This window comes from Pleurodeles waltl, chromosome 9 (genome assembly GCF_031143425.1).
Source record: "Pleurodeles waltl isolate 20211129_DDA chromosome 9, aPleWal1.hap1.20221129, whole genome shotgun sequence".
Taxonomy (NCBI): Eukaryota; Metazoa; Chordata; class Amphibia; order Caudata; family Salamandridae; genus Pleurodeles; species Pleurodeles waltl.
Genome location: NC_090448.1, coordinates 1,096,278,481 through 1,096,299,594, shown reverse-complemented (window position 1 = coordinate 1,096,299,594; position 21,114 = coordinate 1,096,278,481). Strand labels below are relative to the sequence as shown.

Genomic DNA, 21,114 nt, shown 5'->3' with positions numbered 1-21,114 from the left:
TGCCACAATGTGCAAATCTGAAATGATTACTACAATCACACATTTGTCTTGCATTCCTTTGACTTAAACTTCCAGAAACCTCAGAGAACCACAAAAATCCCACCACTAAGTGTTCCCCCACATGTTCCAATATAAAATCCATCCTACTTTTGTAATTGGGCCTGGTACACCCAATACGTACAAATCAAACCAGGGTCAATGAGAGTTGTTCCACAAGACTGCTATTGACCTTGGTATAAAGCATGCCTGTTGAGAGCACTAAGCCCAGTCACACAGGCGGCAGCATTTTTATCAGGAAAAGTGGAGAAACGTTGTGTGGTAGGAATTTTGTGAGTTCCCGTTCATTTTGAAAGTTTACGTCATAGAAAGGCAAGGCAGTTTTAGGCAAAGTTCAAGGACTTCAGAGCATTGTAGGTAAGAAAACTGTGTGGGGTTCACGCAAGGCACACCACCCTTGACTCCCCGGGGTGTCTAGTTTTCAGAAATTCCTCGGTGAGGGGTGTCGATCCACTGCCAAAAAATCACTGCAACCCCATTACAAATCAGATCATTTTCATGACAGGAACTGGCGATGTCTCAGCATTATATTTTGGGCTTTTCTTGTCGGAGATACTAGGCCCACCCACACCCGTGAGGTTCCATTTTATCTGAAGACTTGGGAAAATGGTAGGTTGGGAATTTGGGCTCCCTGCAGATTCCAGAACTTTCCATCACAGGAATGTGAGGAAAATGTGTTTTTAGTCAAATTGTGAGATGGTAGGGAAACCCAGTTACAGCCATGGAAGTCACTCCACAATACACAGCTACCCAATTGCCAAAAAGGCTCAGTTTTCAGTGGAAAAATGTGATGTGTCCATGTTTCATTTTGGGGCCTTTCCTCTCGTAGGCACTAGGCCTAACCATACAAATGTGGTACCATTTTTATCAGGAGACTTTGGGGGGGGAATTGTAAGTGGTAGGAAACACAAACTGGAAGTATGTTGAAAGCACAAAAAGTATGGAAAATGAGCGAACTCTTTGGAAAATGCCAAAACTGTGGTGAATAATTCGTTTTTTGGATTTCGCTCCTAATCTCCATATGGGGTGTCAATTTCAGAAATATATGAGAAATACATAAGTTTCCTTGACACCCATTTTTCATTCTATATTTTATCATATGACTTGCTGAATATCTGAGACACAATGAAAAACCATTGTAAGGGCAGTTCAATTGTTGACTCTGGGTACCTTGGACTCTTGGACAAACTACAAACCCTATATATCCCCATAATCAGAAGGGTCTAGTGGATGAAATGGTGTACTTCATTTGTAAATCAGCCATCGTGACAAGAAGTTACATATGAAAATGTCATAAATGCCCTTTTTACTACTCATTTTTAATATTTCTTTATTTCAATAGTTAGGGCCTAATTTTAGAGTTTGGTAGAGGGATTACTCCATTACAAATGTGACAGATATCCTGTCTGCTGTACTACAATGTCTATAGGATATAATGGAATCGTAATGTGGCAAATGGGTTATCTGTCATGTTTGTGATGAAGAAACCTCATCTGCCAAACTCGAAATCAGGCCCTTAGTTTCCTTGGGAAAACCTTGAGGAATCTACAAAAATAATACCTTGCTGATTCAGAATTCAGACTACTTTTTTAGAAATCTATTGCTTTCAGAATTCACCCACAGGTTTCACATCGATTTTCAACACAAACTGGAACTATGTTGAAAGCACGAACATTAGGAAAAATGGGCCATTTCTGTGGAAAATGCCAAAACTGTGGTAAAAAATAGGTATTTCGATTCAGCTCTGTAAGTTCCTGAAAACTAGGAAGATGGTGACCTTAGCATAGTAACCCTCTTGTTGATGCCATTTTTAGTAAAATAAACTGAGTTTTTTTCCCATTTTTCCCCAAAAAACAAACTTTTGCAATATTGTCGCTATTTTCTCATTCCCTTTAAGGAGAATCCACAAACCCTGGGTACCTTTCTAATCCTTGGAATGTTGGAAGAAAAAGATGCAAAGTTGTCATGGATACCTTATGTGGAAAAAAAGTTAAGGAGGCCTAAGTGCCAACTAACCCAAATAGCCAAAAAAAGGGCTTAGCATTCTAGGTGGAAAAGGCCTAGCAGTGAAAAGATTGCAATATAATTTTGATATATATTTTTTTTAATTTAGGATTATGATTTTCTCTAAGAAGGGTAGTATTTTTTATTGATCAGTCATTTTAATATGTTTTAAAAATATTTTGATGTTTGAGACATATCTACATATATATATATATATATATATATATATATATAATATATATAGATATATATATATACATATATATTTACACACACACACACACAAACACATACATCTCTAAATCCCCAATACCATTTGCTGGCCACAAAAAGGAAGCAACACTCCAAATAGCTGCACCTATGATTTATTGCGCAAAACAATGACACATTTTGGCTGCAAGACTTTATCAATTTAAGTGAAGGCCTTAATCCCCTTTGAAATATGCTGACAACATTCTTAGGGGTTTGTAATCTATTCCTTTGTTATTTATGAAGATTGGGACATTACATTGTAGCATGCTGTATATTCTTTTGCCTTGTTTGCTAATGTTAGGGGCAATTTGGCTAACAGATTGCTCCATTGGTAGTTATTGTAGCTTTGCACTTTTTGCAATGTTTCTATTAATTTCTAGAGTGTAGGTTGGGTTCCACCTCTTGTGTATGGGAAAATATTGTGCCATCCTTCCATTGTGAGGTTTGTTTTAGCTTCATGCGCCAAGGTGTTGTCATAGACATTCCACATGGTATTTGAAATCTGGGTGGCATCTGTGCTGGGAGCGATGCAGTCTGCCAACACAAATGTCTTCGAAACAATCCATTAGGGGCTTAGTTTGTCTTCATTTCTTTGGTAGTAAAGGCTTTCTATTAGTAAATAGTAGAGGTTGGCTACCTCTGTGACAAGGAAATATGCCAGTGACATCATTTATTTTACTTAAAATGCAAATTGACTGTTTATGCAATATTTTACCCTTAGTGCAGATTTTTAGAAGTGTCTTCACACGTTATGATTGAAATGACAGTAACAGCCTTGTATGGCTGTGTGAGGGTAAATTGTTATAATGGTTTGAATCATGGTTTGTTGAAAGTCTATGATTATTTTGGGGGTTAGTAGTTATTTGTTTTTTGTTTATTGTTATGTAAGTGGTCAAGGTAAGTGCTGCTTTCTTTACTTTGTAGTAGGCATATATAAAGGTATATTTGTATTTTGATATCCTTCATGTATGGTGTATATTTGAGTGGAGGGTTTGGGATACATTTTGGCGGTCCCATCCATCATTCATGTTTGACATTGGCTAGGTTTTAGTACTTTACAGTCTGTGAAGAATATTAGGATGTTTTTCTTATTATTGAGATTGTCAAGCAAAAGGAAAGGATCTTCATTGTGGGTCATTGTTAAATGTTCAGGTATTGCTGTGTTGATATCTTCTAGGGGCAGGAGTAGTATCGCCTGAAACAATTCCTGAGAACTATTGCTTGCCTCTCTTATGTCTTATAATACTCCTTTACGTCTATTTCTGTCACTTTTGGGGGATGGTTGTACTCTATTAGGTGAATTACAACTTATTTTTTTGTTGTTCCCCTCCCATAGCATGCATTAGAACAATCTTTAGAACATTTCAAGTTCATACTTTCTGTTGATTAACTGTCTTGGCTGTAGGTGTAACCCATGGCATTTAGTAACAGTTTTTTTCTTTCTGAGAGGTGATATACTATGTTGACTCAGTCACTGTATCTGAAAGTAGTGTAATAGTATAAATCTATACAATCATTTAAAGTTGGGACGTTTATTATATAGATCTGAAAGTATGCAATCACTTCGAATTTGTATACTTGCATGTAAGTTCTGTTAATGTTTGATACAGCTTTGCAGCTTTTCTGTTCATATTCTAATATGAAATGGGTGTGTTCTGCGGAATAAAAATTTTTTAATATAATTTTAAATTTCCAATTGGTGGTAGTCTGAACTCAGCACCACCATGCTAATCGCAACCCAACTTACCACCAGCCTTTCCGTGTCCGGGACCCTGCCATGGAAAGGCTTGTGGTCAGCCAGTGCTGGGGGCCCACCTGCTCAGCATCATCGGAATGTGCACTGCCTGCTTGTGCACATTCTGAGGGTGCTGGGGGGCTACCTGGAGCCAATACCGTAGCACAGTTTCTGCCAGTCAGCCCGATGTGAATGTCGTAGTACAATGTCCCGTCGGGCTTACCGGTGGGAATATTGTAATACAATAGAGGTGGCCACCGGCATGATGGTGGCATCCACCCCATGGCTTTGGCGGTCCTGTGGTGGGACCGCCAAAGTGGTAATGAGGCCCTTAGTTTCAGTTTGAATATTGTACTTTGGCTATATCATTCTATGATTAACGCTAAATTAGGTATTTATTTTAATGTATAATATATGGTTTATAGATTTGAACATAAATATATATGTGTATATATATATGTCTGTGTGTGTGTGTGTATACATATATGGTGCTGTTTAAATGTTTGTATTAGTATGATTTAAGCATGCAGCACACATGGAAAGAGCAAAAAATGAGGAGAAATAAAAGTATTTCTCCTTGTTGTGCCACTCTAACACCACCCCTGAGGAAGTGTTAGTTTTTGGAGCTACCCCAGGTTTATGTTCCTTGTAACTATGGGGCTGAGTCAAAAAGTAATGGGTGTTGCGTGGGTACACCCACAGCAACACCCATTGCATGCTTCTTTCTGAAGAAAACTGCGTTGGGGGTAGCACACATTTACAAGGCCGAGTTAAGCCAAGAAAAGTGGCTTACTGCCACCTCGCAAATATGGAGCAGGGCACAGTGCCACCTGATCATAGCAAAAAGTGATGCTCCGGTATCGTAAGGAGCTTGTAAATAATCCCGTACATTTTCTCTTCATGTGTTGTGTCCTAGCCTGCCTTGCCCCAGCTCAGCCACTCGAGCCAGGGGGCAGGCCTTAGACCCAATTATCCGATCTCCATCTGAAAAATTAAGAAAACATGACAGACAGCCCTGCTGACATCCCTAACGTGATGATGCCTGGACCAGGGTGGGGTTGCCTCAGTGCTTAATTTGTAAATAAAGAGGTGCCGGTGCTCAAAGCCCTTCTCTTAAACACGTGGCTGCTGTAATTAAATCTGCCAGCACTGAATACAGAGGCAGCATAATCCTGAAGCCATCTCGGGCCTCTTCAATCCATTTACGGCCACCCCAGCCCCTTCAGCTCATCCTGCAACTTTCTACTTTCTCCCTTTATGACGCTTTTTAGTTTTTCCTTCTTCCGTCTTTCCTATATGTGTCTTTTGCTCGCAGCAAATGCTTGAGGCATAAGAATAAGCCCCGGCCCTCACAAATAAGTGCCGGTGCTCAGCACCGGAAACAACAAGCACAAATTAAGCACTGGATTGCCTGTGAAGACAAACTAGGCTCCCACCCTGAAGTACAGGTATATTTATTTTTAATAGTTATCGTTCCCCACTACTGACAGAAGAAACATTTTATAGCCCCTGCTCTGTGAAGCAAGTGACGGTGATGAGCACCAGAAATCTCTGGCACAAATTAACCACTGCCTTCCCTCACACCTCTCCTACTTGTTATGACAATGCTTCCTCCTCCTTGATTTCTTTGCACCTCTGTCTCTCAGATCACTCAATCTCTTAAAATTTGCTGCTCACCTCCTACTCTGAAACTCAAATTTGTTAAACTATATCTCTACCTCTTTCACCCAGTTTTATTGCCTCCCCGGCCTTTCATTCTCCCCTCCCTCCATGTATTTGTTTACTTTCAACCTGCACACCTCCCATTCTCTAATATCTCTGTTGCCCCTTCTCCCTCTCACATCTTATCTTACCTTTGACCACTAAATATCTCTCTTCAGTTCATCTCTTATTTCCTACTTTATTCCTCTCATTCTCTCACTATCATCACTCAATGAAACTTCCATCACAATCTCTGCAGCTAATCTTCTTGCTTCTGTTCCCCCTGTTTACCATCTACCGCCACCTTTACCCCTCTCTCTCATTTTCAAACTTCTATCACACTTTTTCCTTCACTGCTACCTCTTTCTTTCCCATTCACTTTCTAATTTCTCATTTTGTGTCTTACATTTATCACTTCCAATTTTCCTTTCAGCTCACTCAACTCTTGCTGCTTCCCTTACTCCTTCCTCTCTTAAATTCCATATTTTACTCTTGTGCCATCTCTCACATTCGATAACTTCACTCCATGCCCATCCATTCTATACCTCATACCACTTTGCAATCCATATATCTCTCCTTTTCGTGTTTCACCCACTCTTGGCCAGTCTCCGACCCACGGGTTCCCACTCATGCTCTGTGCCATTGTTCAGCCTCTGGTCTTACTTTCTTTATTCTTTCTGGCCCTTAATTCTTTCTTTGCAACTCCTTTGTTTGTTTTTCTAGTCAGTTCCTTTCCATATTGTATTTGTCTGTCCCTTTTATTTTACTTTCTTATTTCTTCCTCATCTTGCATTTCTAGGTTATCACCCCCTTTCATATATATTGTGGGGTTTTCCATTTTTATCACCTGCTTAATTTCTCATGTGTAATCACATTCCCTTCATTCTGTCCCTTAGAGGTGTTTTCCAAGCTTTTTCTTTCCTCTACCACTCTTATTTTCTTTCCCCATTTGTTGTCTCTCTTTGCCACCACTTCATTGTTCCTTCCCCTTGACAATGTCTTTGCTTCCCTCACCCTTATTTGAACTCTTTTTTCTTTGTCTTTTTCCATCACCCTACTGCGTCCTAACTCTTACACCCTCAGTTCTGTCACCTCCTTTGCCTCACTGGGTTATTCATGACCCTCTGTCTAAGTACAAAGGATTCTTTTCAAATCTTGCAATAGAGTGCAATAGCGAAAGCAGCAATAGAGCAAGCTTCTCGCTCATAGGACAGGTACAGCATTGAGAGGGGCAGTCCGGGTTTCTCACTCTCACAGAAGGATGGTAAGATTTCCTCATGGAGGTAATGCACAGGCAGCATCGGGGTGAGTCTTAATGCAGAGGAGATATAGCACACAGAGCTGCACTACAAGCTTCTCTGCTGCAAATCAGCCATAGCAGAGGCAGCTGTGCAAGCTTCCTTTACACAAAGAAGAGGCACACAGCGAGCAACAGAGCTGCAAACCTTCCTCACACAAAAAGGTGCAGGATGGACATTAGCATCTAAATCACTCTCACGTCAGTGCGTTACAGTGAGCAGCGGGGCAAGCCATCTTAGCAAATCAGGTTCAGCATGTGCAGCAAGCTTCTCCCTAATACAAAAATGAGCAGCAGCTGTAGAGGTCTTCTCATAACGGATAAAGCGCCAGATACAGAAGTACTCCAAACATCCTTCACAATTGTGATAATCCATGGGAAACAAGAAGAAATGACAGTCAACTTCACATGAGAAGTACAGTAGGGGCAGTAGCTGTGCAAGCATCTCTCACCTAAACAGCTGGAATACCATGGCAGCAGAACAAGCCTATTTTTAAAAATAGGTGATGCGATATGAAAAGATATGTGTGCACAGCTGCCAGCATGTTACATGTGACACCTTCAGTCATTCTTGTCATTGTATCCAACAACAATGTGCAAACAGGGATCTCTAATCCCATGTTAAATAGCTAAATACAAACCTACAAGTTCCAGAATGCACAGTGTTGTTGAAAAAAAAGATAGGGCCAGCTCGAGGTTTCTCATATGATGGTTGTAAAGCGTGGATGTAGGCGAAAATGTACACAACACCCTGTCAGACTTGCCAGGCACCAGGATCATAAAATGTGATGAAATATACTACCTTGGTGTGCCATCAAGTGCCTTTAGGTTGTACATTTAAGAAGCGTTTGTTAAACCTGTAGCTCTGCTTTGAAAGTTATATAGGTGTTTGAGATTTCTGCGTGATCAAATATGCTTTCTAAAGATACTTTATTTTTATTTTACTAATGGTTCCAATTCCCATTATGGTGCATACCTGATGCATACCTGTCTTCCATTTCACTAACATTTGTTTCGTATCTATATATTATTTTTCACCAATTCAGGTCATTTAATCTTTATATCCTATGGGATTTTTATTTCGGAGGATGGGATATCCATCTCTGTTGTGACCGAGTTATCCCTCTGCTAGACTCTAAATCAGGCCCTTAGTTTGAAGACTTCATAGTGATCAGGGTAAAGGGTAACTGAGGTGACTCTGCATCATGGAGCACTGCAAGGGCCATTGGCACTGTGTCTCACTGTCTGATTCTGAGCAAGGCCATAGAAACACCCAGGGCTGGCTTTCGCTTAGTGGCACCCGGTATGACATTCTTTGTTGGTGCCTTGCTCCACCTCCTTCTCCACGGATTCCCTCGCTACCACCCTCCATTGGTGACCTTTGTCTCTCCATAAGTCCAGTGTATCATGTGAGAGCACACTTTATACCACACACACATAGCACACAGAGACAGTGAATCATACAAATGTGTAAACCAATGTTTAGGAAATGTTACATAAGGCAGTGCAAGATGTAAGGGGCAGTAATCACATCATTCATGCTGTTACACATCATTTGTTAAGCATCCTTTATCTCAAGAAACACAAACTCAGAACACAATGGTTGGGGTTGTCTTTGCCAGTAAGAATATTTTACTACTGAAAGGAACACTTTTTAGAAATGTTAGAATGACAGAACATTGAGGAAAAATAAGGTTCTGAACCTATGCCTTGCAGTTTGTATAGAGCTCTTTGATGACAGTTCATAGCTAGGTGGGCTACATTCCCAGGGTTGTATCTTCTCTGTGACAAAAGCAGTTCATTACTGAGCAATCAACATACAATACCAATCTGCAATCTGCCTGTTACACCTTGTGCCTTGCAGCATGTTAATTAATCCTAAAAGGCGTTAGTTGCTGAGCGATGAACATAAGATACCAATCTGTGATCTGCTTGTTACACCTTGTGCTTTGCTTATTAATCCTCTGTGCTACTTTAGGATACGTCAAAAACACGACTAGACACAAACAGATCTTTCTAGCAAGTACTTTATTACCCAGAGTTATCTTGCTTTCATTGTTATGCCCTGAACATTTGAGGCACACATGGATCTCTGCAGGCCGCACTGACGTGTTCTTGACAGCGGCTGCTACCACATATCTAAAGGGGAGCGGTGGCTGCGGGGGGTGGGGACGGGGGAAATAATATATATTGTTTCTAAAACGTACATTGTCGATAGCCGCCGCTGCTGCCTGCAGCTTTGCTCTTCTTCTCTCTGGTGTCCCAGAAGTCCCTGGGACACCAGAACAGGCTCCCCATGCAACCCTGGTGCTGCTCTCATGCTAAACCTAGCATGAGAGCAGTGCCAGGATTCATCTGAGCGGCTTTTTCTGCTGCTCTGACACTGCCTGGGAGTCTGTGCAGTTTCGGCAACATGGCTATGTAACACAGCCGGGTTGGAGAAACCTAAATTTGCATGTGTGTTTGGCCGGCCTATGATGGCCAGACAAGCATACATACGCACTTAAGTGCGCAGATTCCACACCCCCTCACCCTCTCCAATGGCCCTGCCCCGCCACTCCCTTCACATGCTGGACGAGCTGACCCACCAGCTGAAAAAATAAAACAATAGTGAAATATTGTTTTATTTTTTCAACTGCTGGCTTAGGGGGTACGACGCTCCTTCGCCATTGCCAAAGAGCCGTTCCTGGTTCTTCACCCATTCATTCCCTACTTCCCAGCGCAGAATTTCCTTGGTGCAGTAATTTGAGCGCAAGCACAGCATATTTTGCACAAACTGGGTATGTGATTTTGCACATTTAAGAGATACGTTTACTCTCACACGGAAAAATCCCTAGTGATGCAGGTTGCTTACATAGCATCCTGAGATTTTAAAACTCAAAACTTGTTTCAAAATCATAGAGTGTAACAACTGGTAACGAATTGTCCGTTATTCTCCATTAGGCTATCACCAAAACTTAGAAATATCAAGGTTGTTGAATAATGAAATCTTCAGACTAACAAGGCTATGTTTTCCAGTTTGCAGAACCTTGTGATCGGTCCAGAAGAGTGTTGCTAATCACTTGTCCATGTTGTGACTATCGCGATGGGGAGTCTCCTCAAAAAGCTGTCCATTCTCTTTCCTGTTCTGCTGTGTTCCTCGCTTGTGTACTACATTCCTCTGAAACGGCCGGTCAGCCGTCCAAGTGCTTTTGGTGAGTATTTTCAATTATGCTACAGGGCTGAATATATGATGTTCTTTAACACATCACTTAATTGTCTCAAACTGTAAAAATCAAGCTATCAGTATGAAAATGCATTTTGCTAGTGTTTTCATTAGTGTAGATAAAGTTGTATTTGATTGTCTGCTTAATTGTGCAACTGTTTTATTAGGACATTTAAATTCCATTGTATTATGCAGTGATTTCATTTGTTTTTAGTCAGAAAATAAACAAATTGTGCTACTTGTGGTAATTTCTTCTATATTGGTGTTCTTAGGGTATCAGTTAGAAATTGCTGGTAACTGACATCTGCCAAAAGTTTGTAGATGTCCAGTCCACCCTATTCCAGCCTCCCCTATTTAGACTGAATATGGACATACACTCCAAATAGAGAGGGCTGGATATCTGACAATTGTTGGGAAAATACCTCATCCAAGAAGCTCGTAATAACCCCTTAAATTTGTAACAATACAGATAAATTCTTAACACTAGTGAACTATTCATGACCATGAAGGGAATGCACAAAACAATACATCTCATGGTGATATCCGTTGCAAAGACACAACCAACATAGTGAATCACGTCCACTACTGAGAAAATAATTTTTTGTCCTTCTAACCAGGGGTGGCTCCTACATGAGGGCGGAGGAGAGTCGCCCCCCCGGCAGCAGTGACAGCTGCAAAACTTTTACCAAACAACGATAATAAACTTTGTTTCTTATCGTTGTTTGGTAAAATGGCGGGGCCATGGGGGTGACGAGCACTCCCCCTCAGAGCGCATGTGTGTTTGGCTGGCCATCTAGGGCCAAACACACATGCGCCGTAGGCTCTCTCCAGCCCAGCAACACAGAGACGCGTGCAGCAGTTAAGATACGTTTATTTTTTTTAATTTAAATTTTAATTTACCCCACCCCTCTCCTGTGCTCCCCCACCCCTTCTACTTGCCGCGAGCTGTTCCTGCTTTTAACTCAAATCAGTCCTTCCCATAACTAACGCTGTTTAGCTGAAATGGAATGAGACTCAACCAGTATACTGATAGTGAAGGTTCCTGGACTAAATGATTTTACTTACGATCCATAAAGCCTGCTTATTATGTGTAAGTCCCTGATTCCATGTTCGTCGGAATCAAGGTGCTATTTATGGCCCTCATATACAATATTATTATTATTATTAATAATAATAATAATAATCATAAAAATAATAATGCCATTTCTAAAGCGCATGGCTACTTCATGTGAAGTGGCCCAGCGCTGGGAGGCTAAAAATAAAATGAATGATGACACCCGACAATAAGTTATTTATTGCTTGCAATAAATAGCGCCTATTCAGATTTAATGGGGAATAACAGGCAGATTTTGGTGCTTAGTGCACCAGAATCTGCATAAACAGTAAATACTGTAAACATTTCACCTGTTAAAATTTTGATAGTCTTTGTCTGTTGAAAGTTAACAAAGGGTGAGACTTTTAACACACTCAGTAATTAGTTGATAAATAACACCCAACTTGGAATTTCAAACCTGTGCAAACAGGAGTTTGCAATGTGGTCGGAAGACATCAGAAAACAGGAAAACCGAAAAACACTGACCCGCTTATAAGCACAGCTTTTGTCAGAACTTGTGACTTAGTTGTGGTGTCCATTGGCTGCATCGATTCCTTGGAGTAAGTGTGACTATTGAACGGTGCCCCACTTCATCCCCAGTTTTGGAGTAAGGAAATTCTGTATTTCCGAGGTGTTACAGTGCAACTGATATGATAGCCTGTAAGAGGCTGGCCTAGTTTGTATTAGGTACATTGGGTACTTACACCTTATACCAGGTCCAGTTATCCCTTATTAGTGAAATGTAGTAGTGTTCTAGCAGCTTAGGCTGATAGAGGTAGCTATAGCAGAGCAGCTTAGGCTGAAGTAGGAGACATGTAAAGCTCCTGCAATACCACTTATAGTTACACAGTGCTCATACACAAGTAAAGACAATACTCAGTGTTACCAAAAATAAAGGTAGTTTATTTGGGTGACACAGTACCAAAAATATCTTAGAGGCAATACTCCTTCTGGAGGTAAGTATTATACACAATATATACACTAGACACCAAAATAAGGTAAGTAATAAGACATAGGATAGTGCAAACAATAGGAAATGCTATAGAATGCAATGGGAGAAAATAGGTCAAGGGGCAACACAAACCATATACTAAGAAAGTGGAATGCGAACCACAAATTCCCCCCTAGACACATGTAGTGTGTAGGGAATCACTGGGAGAGTAAGAATATAGTAATGGTAAGTAAATTACCCCACCCCTGAGCCCAGAAAAGCAGGAGTAAAGTACTGCAAGTTTCCTTAGGACACACTACAAGTCATGATTAGAGTTATTGCAAGAACCAAGCAAGACTGCAAACAACAAATGGTGGATTCCTGGACCTGAAGACCTGCAAAGGAAGGAGACCAAGTCCAGAAGTTGAAAGAAGTTCCAGGAAGGATAGGAGCCCCTGCCAACCCAGAAGAGGGTTCAAAAGAAGAGTCCCTGGTTGGACAAAGACTGCAGAAATGCACCCAAGGAAGATGTCAGGGGGTTCCTGCATGATGCACTGGATGTCCCATGAAGAGAAGTTGGATGCAGGCGAGTTTTGGTGCTGGATTTCTCCAACAAGCCTTGGTTCCGGCAAAGTCACGTTTTGTGTCAAAATGGCACTATCTGGACCCAGGAGGAACCTGGGGGCCTCAACTCTGTGTGAGGAGGTAGAGGGGGTTCTCAGCACTTTAGAGAGCCCTCAGTACACCAGATAGCACCCATGGGAGTCCCAGAACATGGGGACAAAGGAGGTGCAAAATGCAGTTGGGGCAGCACTACAAAGGACAGTCCCACGCTGCCAGAGAACAACTCAGCGAGTTGAGCGTCGCAGGATTGAGTGCTGGGGACCTGGGCCAGGCTGTGTACAAAGGAATTTAGCAAAGAGTGCACAGAGGCCTCAGGAGGTGAAGAAGACGTAGTGCACAGGGGTACTGTCGTTCTCAGGGAAGGCAAGGTCTTACCTCCTCCAAATTGGGACAGCAGGACCTCAGGACAGTCTGTGTTGATGGGGTCCACCCTCTGTGTCTCTGTATTCCAAGGATCATGCCAGTTGCCAGGAGAGGAGTCCAAGAGAACCAGTCGTCAACTTAGAAGGTGCCTGCTTTAGCAGGGAAGTCACTCTGCCACTCCTCAGGAGATTTCTTCAGTCCTTCTGGTGCAGGATGAAGACGGGGAGACCCCAGAGCTTGCACACTGTGGAAACTGTTGCAGTTGCTGGCTGGAGCAGAAGTGCAGAGGAAAAGTAGCCCTTCTGGATACTTTGTTGCTGTTACATCGGTTTCTGGAGCAGTCTGCGGTCGATCCGAGGTCAGAGGATGAAGTAATAGTTGCAGAGGATTCCTGATGGAAACTTGCAAGCAGAATCTGAAGAGAAACCCAGAGGAGAGTGTGAGAAAGTAGCCTCTTTCTAGCCTTGTTACCCCCACTTTTGGCCTGTTTGTGAGTGTATGTCAGGGTGTTTTCACTGTCTCACTGGGATCCTGCTAGCCAGGGCCCAGTGCTCATAGTGAAAACCCTATGTTTTCAGTATGTTTGTTATGTGTCACTGGGACCCTGCTAGTCAGGACCCCAGTGCTCATAAGTTTGTGGCCTATATGTGTGTGTTCCCTGTGTGGTGCCTAACTGTCTCACTGAGGCTCTGCTAACCAGAACCTCAGTGGTTATGCTCTCTCTGTACAAATTGTCACTAACAGGCTAGTGACCAATTTTACCAATTTACATTGGCTTACTGGAACACCCTTATAATTCCCTAGTATATGGTACTGAGGTACCCAGGGTATTGGGGTTCCAGGAGATCCCTATGGGCTGCAGCATTTCTTTTGCCACCCATAGGGAGCTCTGACAATTCTTACACAGGCCTGCCACTGCAGCCTGAGTGAAATAACGTCCACGTTATTTCACAGCCATTTTACACTGCACTTAAGTAACTTATAAGTCACCTATATGTCTAACCTTTACCTGGTAAAGGTTAGGTGCAAAGTTACTTAGTGTGAGGGCACCCTGGCACTAGCCAAGGTGCCCCCACATTGTTCAGAGCCAATTCCCTGAACTTTGTGAGTGCGGGGACACCATTACACGCGTGCACTACATATAGGTCACTACCTATATGTAGCTTCACAATGGTAACTCCGAATATGGCCATGTAACATGTCTAAGATCATGGAATTGCCCCCTCTATGCCATCCTGGCATTGTTGGCACAATCCCATGATCCCAGTGGTCTGTAGCACAGACCCTGGTACTGCCAAACTGCCTTTCCTGGGGTTTCACTGCAGCTGCTGCTGCTGCCAACCCCTCAGACAGGTTTCTGCCCCCCTGGGGTCAAGCCAGGCTTGTCCCAAGATGGCAGAACAAAGGACTTCCTCTGAGAGAGGGTGTTACACCCTCTCCCTTTGGAAAATGGTGTGAAGGCAGGGGAGGAGTAGCCTCCCCCAGCCTCTGGAAATGCTTTCTTGGGCACAGATGTGCCCAATTCTGCATAAGCCAGTCTACACCGGTTCAGGGACCCCTTAGCCCCTGCTCTGGCGGGAAACTGGACAAAGGAAAGGGGAGTGACCACTCCCCTGACCTGCACCTCCCCTGGGAGGTGTCCAGAGCTCCTCCAGTGTGCTCCAGACCTCTGCCATCTTGGAAACAGAGGTGCTGCCAGCACACTGGACTGCTCTGAGTGGCCAGTGCCACCAGGTGACGTCAGAGACTCCTTCTGATAGGCTCCTTCAGGTGTTAGTAGCATATCCTCTCTCCTAGGTAGCCAAACCCTCTTTTCTGGCTATTTAGGGTCTCTGTCTCTGGGGAAACTTTAGATAACGAATGCAAGAGCTCATCAGAGTTCCTCTGCATCTCTCTCTTCACCTTCTGATAAGGAATCGACTGCTGACCGCGCTGGAAGCCTGCAAAACTGCAACAAAGTAGCTAAGACGACTACTGCAACTCTGTAACGCTGATCCTGCCGCCTTCTCGACTGTTTTCCTGCTTGTGCATGCTGTGGGGGTAGTCTGCCTCCTCTCTGCACCAGAAGCTCCGAAGAAATCTCCCGTGGGTCGACGGAATCTTCCCCCTGCAACCGCAGGCACCAAAAAGCTGCATTACCGGTCCCTTGGGTCTCCTCTCAGCACAATGAGCGAGGTCCCTCAAATCCAGCAACTCTGTCCAAGTGACCCCCACAGTCCAGTGACTCTTCAGTCCAAGTTTGGTGGAGGTAAGTCCTTGCCTCACCTCGCTAGACTGCATTGCTGGGAACCGTGACTTTTGCAGCTACTCCGGCCCCTGTGCACTTACGGCGGAAATCCTTTGTGCACAGCCAAGCCTGGGTCCTCGGCACTCTAACCTGCATTGCACGACTTTCTAAGTTGGTCTCCGGCGACGTGGGACTCCTTTGTGCAACTTCGGAGAGCACTGTTTCACACATCCTTGTAGTGCCTGTTTCTGGCACTTCTCCGGGTGCTACCTGCTTCAGAGAGGACTCTTTGTCTTGCTCGAAGTCCCCTCTCTCTCCTGTTCCAATATGCGACCTCCTGGTCCCTCCTGGGCCTCAGCAGCGTCCGAAATTGCTAACCACACGATTTGCAGCTAGCAAGGCTTGTTGGCGTTCTTTCGGCGGGAAAATACTTCTGCACGACTCCCCACGGCGAGAGAGATCCGTCCACAAAAGGGGAAGTCTCTAGCCCTTTTCATTCCTGCAGAAACCACAGCTTCTTCTGTCCAGTTGAAGCTTCTTTGCACCCGCAGCTGGCATTTCCTGGGCATCTGCCCATCTCCGACTTGCTTGTGACTTTTGGACTTGGTCCCCTTGTTCCACAGGTACCCTAGATTGGAAATCCACAGTTGTTGCATTGTTGGTTGGTGTCTTTCCTGCATTATTCCTCTATCACGACTCTTTGTCTTTTGGGGAACTTTAGTGCACTTTGCACTCACTTTTCAGGGTCTTGGGGAGGGCTAATTTTCTAACTCTCACTATTTTCTAATAGTCCCAGCGACCCTCTACAAGGTCACATAGGTTTGGGGTCCATTCGTGGTTCACATTCCACTTTTGGAGTATATGGTTTGTGTTGCCCCTATCCCTATGTGTCCCCATTGCAGCCTATTGTAACTATACATTGTTTGCACTGTTTTCTAAGACTATACTGCATATTTTTGGTATTGTGTACATATAACTTGTGTATAATTACTATCCTCATACTGAGGGTACTCACTGAGATACTTTGGCATATTGTCATAAAAATAAAGTACCTTTATTTTTAGTATATCTGTGTATTGTGTTTTCTTATGATATTGTGCAAGTGACACTTGTGGTACTGTAGTAGCTTCACACGTCTCCTAGTTCAGCCTAAGCTGCTCTGCTAAGCTACCATTATCTATCAGCCTAAGCTGCTAGACACCCTATACACTAATAAGGGATAACTGGGCCTGGTGCAAGGTGCAAGTACCCCTTGGTACTCACTACAAGCCAGTCCAGCCTCCTACATTGGTTGTGCAGCGGTGGGATAAGTGCTTTGAGACTACTTACCACTCTTGTCATTGTACTTTTCATAAGAGAAAATTATACAAAACAAGTTCAGTGTGTGTACACATAGCTAAAAAGTTTTGCATTTCCTCTTTTCACTCTTTTCTAAAGTGCTGAAAAGTACTTCTAAACTTTCAAAAAGTTCTTAAAAGTTTACAAAGTTTTTTTTCTGTCTTTCTAAAAAGTTCTGAAAACTTTTTTCTCTTTTTCTATCACTTTAACTCTCTCTAAAAATGTCTGGCACAGGCCAAAATGTTGATCTGTCCAAACTTGCATATGACCACCTTAGCTGGAAAGGAGCAAGGAGTCTCTGTGTAGAGAGAGGTTTGAGTGTAGGGAAGAATCCTTCCTTAGAACTGTTACTTAACATGCTTAGAGAACAAGATAAGGCTAAAAGTGCCCCATCTGTTGAAAAAGTAGCTAATGGTTCACAATCTGATTCAGGGTCTCCCCCAGGAAAAGGTTCAGGAAAGAAACTTCTTAGCCTGCCCATTACAAGACAGTCTAGCATAGTTGGTACTGAGGTGGAGTCACATCATACAGATGATGTGCTCTCACATTACACTGTCAGCCAAGCTGTTAGGGTGCCCTCTGTAAGGGACAGGTCTCCTTCTGTCCATTCTCACCATACTTCTGTTTCTAGGAATGTCCCTCCCACCCACCCTGATGACAGAATGTTAGGGAGCTCAATAGATTGAGAGTGGAACAATCCAGACTGAAGCTTAAACAGCAACAGCTGGATTTAGATAGACCATCTTTAGAAGTAGAGAAGGAAAGACAGAAATTGGGTTTTGAAACCCATGGTGGCAGCAGCAGTATTCCCCATAGTCATCCTGTAAAAGAGCATGATTCCAGGAATCTGCACAAGATAGTTCCCCCTTATAAGGAGGGGGATGACATTAACAAGTGGTTTGCTGCACTTGAGAGGGCCTGTGTTGTACAGGATGTCCCTCAAAGGCAGTGGGCTGCTATCCTATGGCTATCATTTAGTGGAAAAGGTAGGGATAGGCTCCTTACTGTGAAAGAAAGTGATGCCAATAATTTCCAAGTTCTTAAGAATGCACTCCTGGATGGTTATGGCTTAACCACTGAACAATACAGGATAAAGTTCAGAGAGACCAAAAAGGAGTCTTCACAAGACTGGGTTGATTTCATTGACCATTCAGTGAAGGCCTTGGAGGGGTGGTTACATGGCAGTAAAGTTACTGATTATGACAGCCTGTATAACTTGATCCTGAGAGAGCATATTCTTAATAATTGTGTGTCTGATTTGTTGCACCAGTACCTGGTAGACTCTGATCTGACCTCTCCCCAAGAATTGGGAAAGAAGGCAGACAAATGGGTCAGAACAAGGGTGAACAGAAAAGTTCATACAGGGGGTGACAAAGATGGCAATAAGAAGAAAGATGGTGAAAAATCTCAAGATAAGCATGGGGATAAGGGTAAAACCAAAGATCCTTCTTCAAATCTTAAACACTCTTCAGAGGGTGGGGATAAAACAAATTCTTCCTCTTCTTCTCAACCCACACACATTAAAAAGCCTTGGTGCTTTGTGTGTAAAAACAAAGGCCATAGGCCAGGGGATAAGTCCTGTCCAGGTAAACCCCCTGAGCCTACCACCACTAATACATCAAGCTCTAGTGCCCCTAGCAGTAGTGGTACTAGTGGTGGGACTGCTGGCAACAGTCAAGTTAAGGGTGTAGTTGGGTTCACTTATGGGTCCATAGTAGAAACTGGGGTAGTCAGTCCCAAGACAGTTTCTGTCACACCTAGTGGCATTGGCCTTGCCACACTGGCTGCTTGTCCCCTTACAATGGATAAGTACAGGCAGACAGTTTCAATAAATGGTGTTGAGGCCTTGGCCTACAGGGACACAGGTGCCAGTATCACTTTGGTGACTGAAAACCTAGTGCACCCTGATCAACACATCATTGGACAACAGTATAAAATTATTGATGTCCATAACTCCACTAAGTTTCTTCCCTTAGCTATAATTCAGTTTAGTTGGGGTGGAGTTACTGGCCCTAAGCAGGTGGTGGTATCACCTAGCTTACCTGTAGACTGTCTCTTAGGTAATGACCTAGAGGCCTCAGGTTGGGCTGATGTAGAGTTTTATGCCCATGCAGCCATGTTGGGCATCCCAGAGGAATTGTTCCCTCTCATTTCAATTGAAATGAAAAAGCAAAGGCGAGAAGGCCTGACAACTCAGGATCCCTCTCCATCAACAGGTAAAAAGGGTATCACAGTATCCCCTAACCACCCTACCATTCAGGATACCATTCCTGTGGTGGGAGAAACCTCTCCTGGGGTGGCACCTGTTCCAAGGGAATCATCAGTTGGCAAAACTGTACTCCCTGAGGTGGAAGTACCTCTCTGTGGGATAACTAACATTGGTGAGAAAAAGAGCACCATTTTAGTTAACATGGAGCATCCCTCCAACCCTCCCAGAGAAACTTTAGTGCAGAAACCCTGCACTGCCTCACAACACTTAGGACAGCATCCCCGCCCTAGTGTGGAGCTCATAGGACAGCATCCCTGCCCTGCTCCACCTCAAGAGAAACAGCATCCCTGTTCTCTCTTCCAGCCATATGGGCAAAGTTTTTGCCCAGCTATGGCTTTACTGAGACAGCATCCCTGTCTGGCATTTCCATCACTACAAATAGGTTCAGTGGACAATTCCCACTGCTCTAAACTAAAACTTACTGATAGAAACTCTGAAAATACATCTTCACATTGTTGCTTAGCTAAAAAACTTCAAACAGGGTGGTTTACATCCCCACAGGGAAGTAACCATATAGTGGATGATAAAGGGAGTAACCAGTCTATTGCAGAGCTACTCTCTACTTATCACCACTTAGACAATAAAGTCTCAACTGGCCAAGGTTAGCCTTATTGTCCTTCGTTTGTGGGGGGGTTGTGTGAGAAAGTAGCCTCTTTCTAGCCTTGTTACCCCCACTTTTGGCCTGTTTGTGAGTGTATGTCAGGGTGTTTTCACTGTCTCACTGGGATCCTGCTAGCCAGGGCCCAGTGCTCATAGTGAAAACCCTATGTTTTCAGTATGTTTGTTATGTGTCACTGGGACCCTGCTAGTCAGGACCCCAGTGCTCATAAGTTTGTGGCCTATATGTGTGTGTTCCCTGTGTGGTGCCTAACTGTCTCACTGAGGCTCTGCTAACCAGAACCTCAGTGGTTATGCTCTCTCTGTACAAATTGTCACTAACAGGCTAGTGACCAATTTTACCAATTTACATTGGCTTACTGGAACACCCTTATAATTCCCTAGTATATGGTACTGAGGTACCCAGGGTATTGGGGTTCCAGGAGATCCCTATGGGCTGCAGCATTTCTTTTGCCACCCATAGGGAGCTCTGACAATTCTTACACAGGCCTGCCACTGCAGCCTGAGTGAAATAACGTCCACGTTATTTCACAGCCATTTTACACTGCACTTAAGTAACTTATAAGTCACCTATATGTCTAACCTTTACCTGGTAAAGGTTAGGTGCAAAGTTACTTAGTGTGAGGGCACCCTGGCACTAGCCAAGGTGCCCCCACATTGTTCAGAGCCAATTCCCTGAACTTTGTGAGTGCGGGGACACCATTACACGCGTGCACTACATATAGGTCACTACCTATATGTAGCTTCACAATGGTAACTCCGAATATGGCCATGTAACATGTCTAAGATCATGGAATTGCCCCCTCTATGCCATCCTGGCATTGTTGGCACAATCCCATGATCCCAGTGGTCTGTAGCACAGACCCTGGTACTGCCAAACTGCCTTTCCTGGGGTTTCACTGCAGCTGCTGCTGCTGCCAACCCCTCAGACAGGTTTCTGCCCCCCTGGGGTCAAGCCAGGCTTGTCCCAGGATGGCAGAACAAAGGACTTCCTCTGAGAGAGGGTGTTACACCCTCTCCCTTTGGAAAATGGTGTGAAGGCAGGGGAGGAGTAGCCTCCCCCAGCCTCTGGAAATGCTTTCTTGGGCACAGATGTGCCCAATTCTGCATAAGCCAGTCTACACCGGTTCAGGGACCCCTTAGCCCCTGCTCTGGCGGAAAACTGGACAAAGGAAAGGGGAGTGACCACTCCCCTGACTTGCACCTCCCCTGGGAGGTGTCCAGAGCTCCTCCAGTGTGCTCCAGACCTCTGCCATCTTGGAAACAGAGGTGCTGCCAGCACACTGGACTGCTCTGAGTGGCCAGTGCCACCAGGTGACGTCAGAGACTCCTTCTGATAGGCTCCTTCAGGTGTTAGTAGCCTATCCTCTCTCCTAGGTAGCCAAACCCTCTTTTCTGGC

The 21,114-nt window shown here is 43.8% G+C and overlaps 1 protein-coding gene across 1 annotated transcript in view; it reads left to right on the top strand.

Annotated features, from left to right (window-relative positions):
* The window catches only part of LOC138258786 (carbohydrate sulfotransferase 9-like), a 138,308-nt gene that overhangs the window by 111,078 nt on the left and 6,116 nt on the right, over positions 1-21,114 (top strand). The window contains exon 2 of the mRNA XM_069206027.1: positions 10,065-10,240. Coding sequence (XP_069062128.1) covers positions 10,132-10,240 — 109 coding nt within the window. The 5' untranslated portion in view covers positions 10,065-10,131. The remainder of the gene's footprint in view (positions 1-10,064; positions 10,241-21,114) is intronic.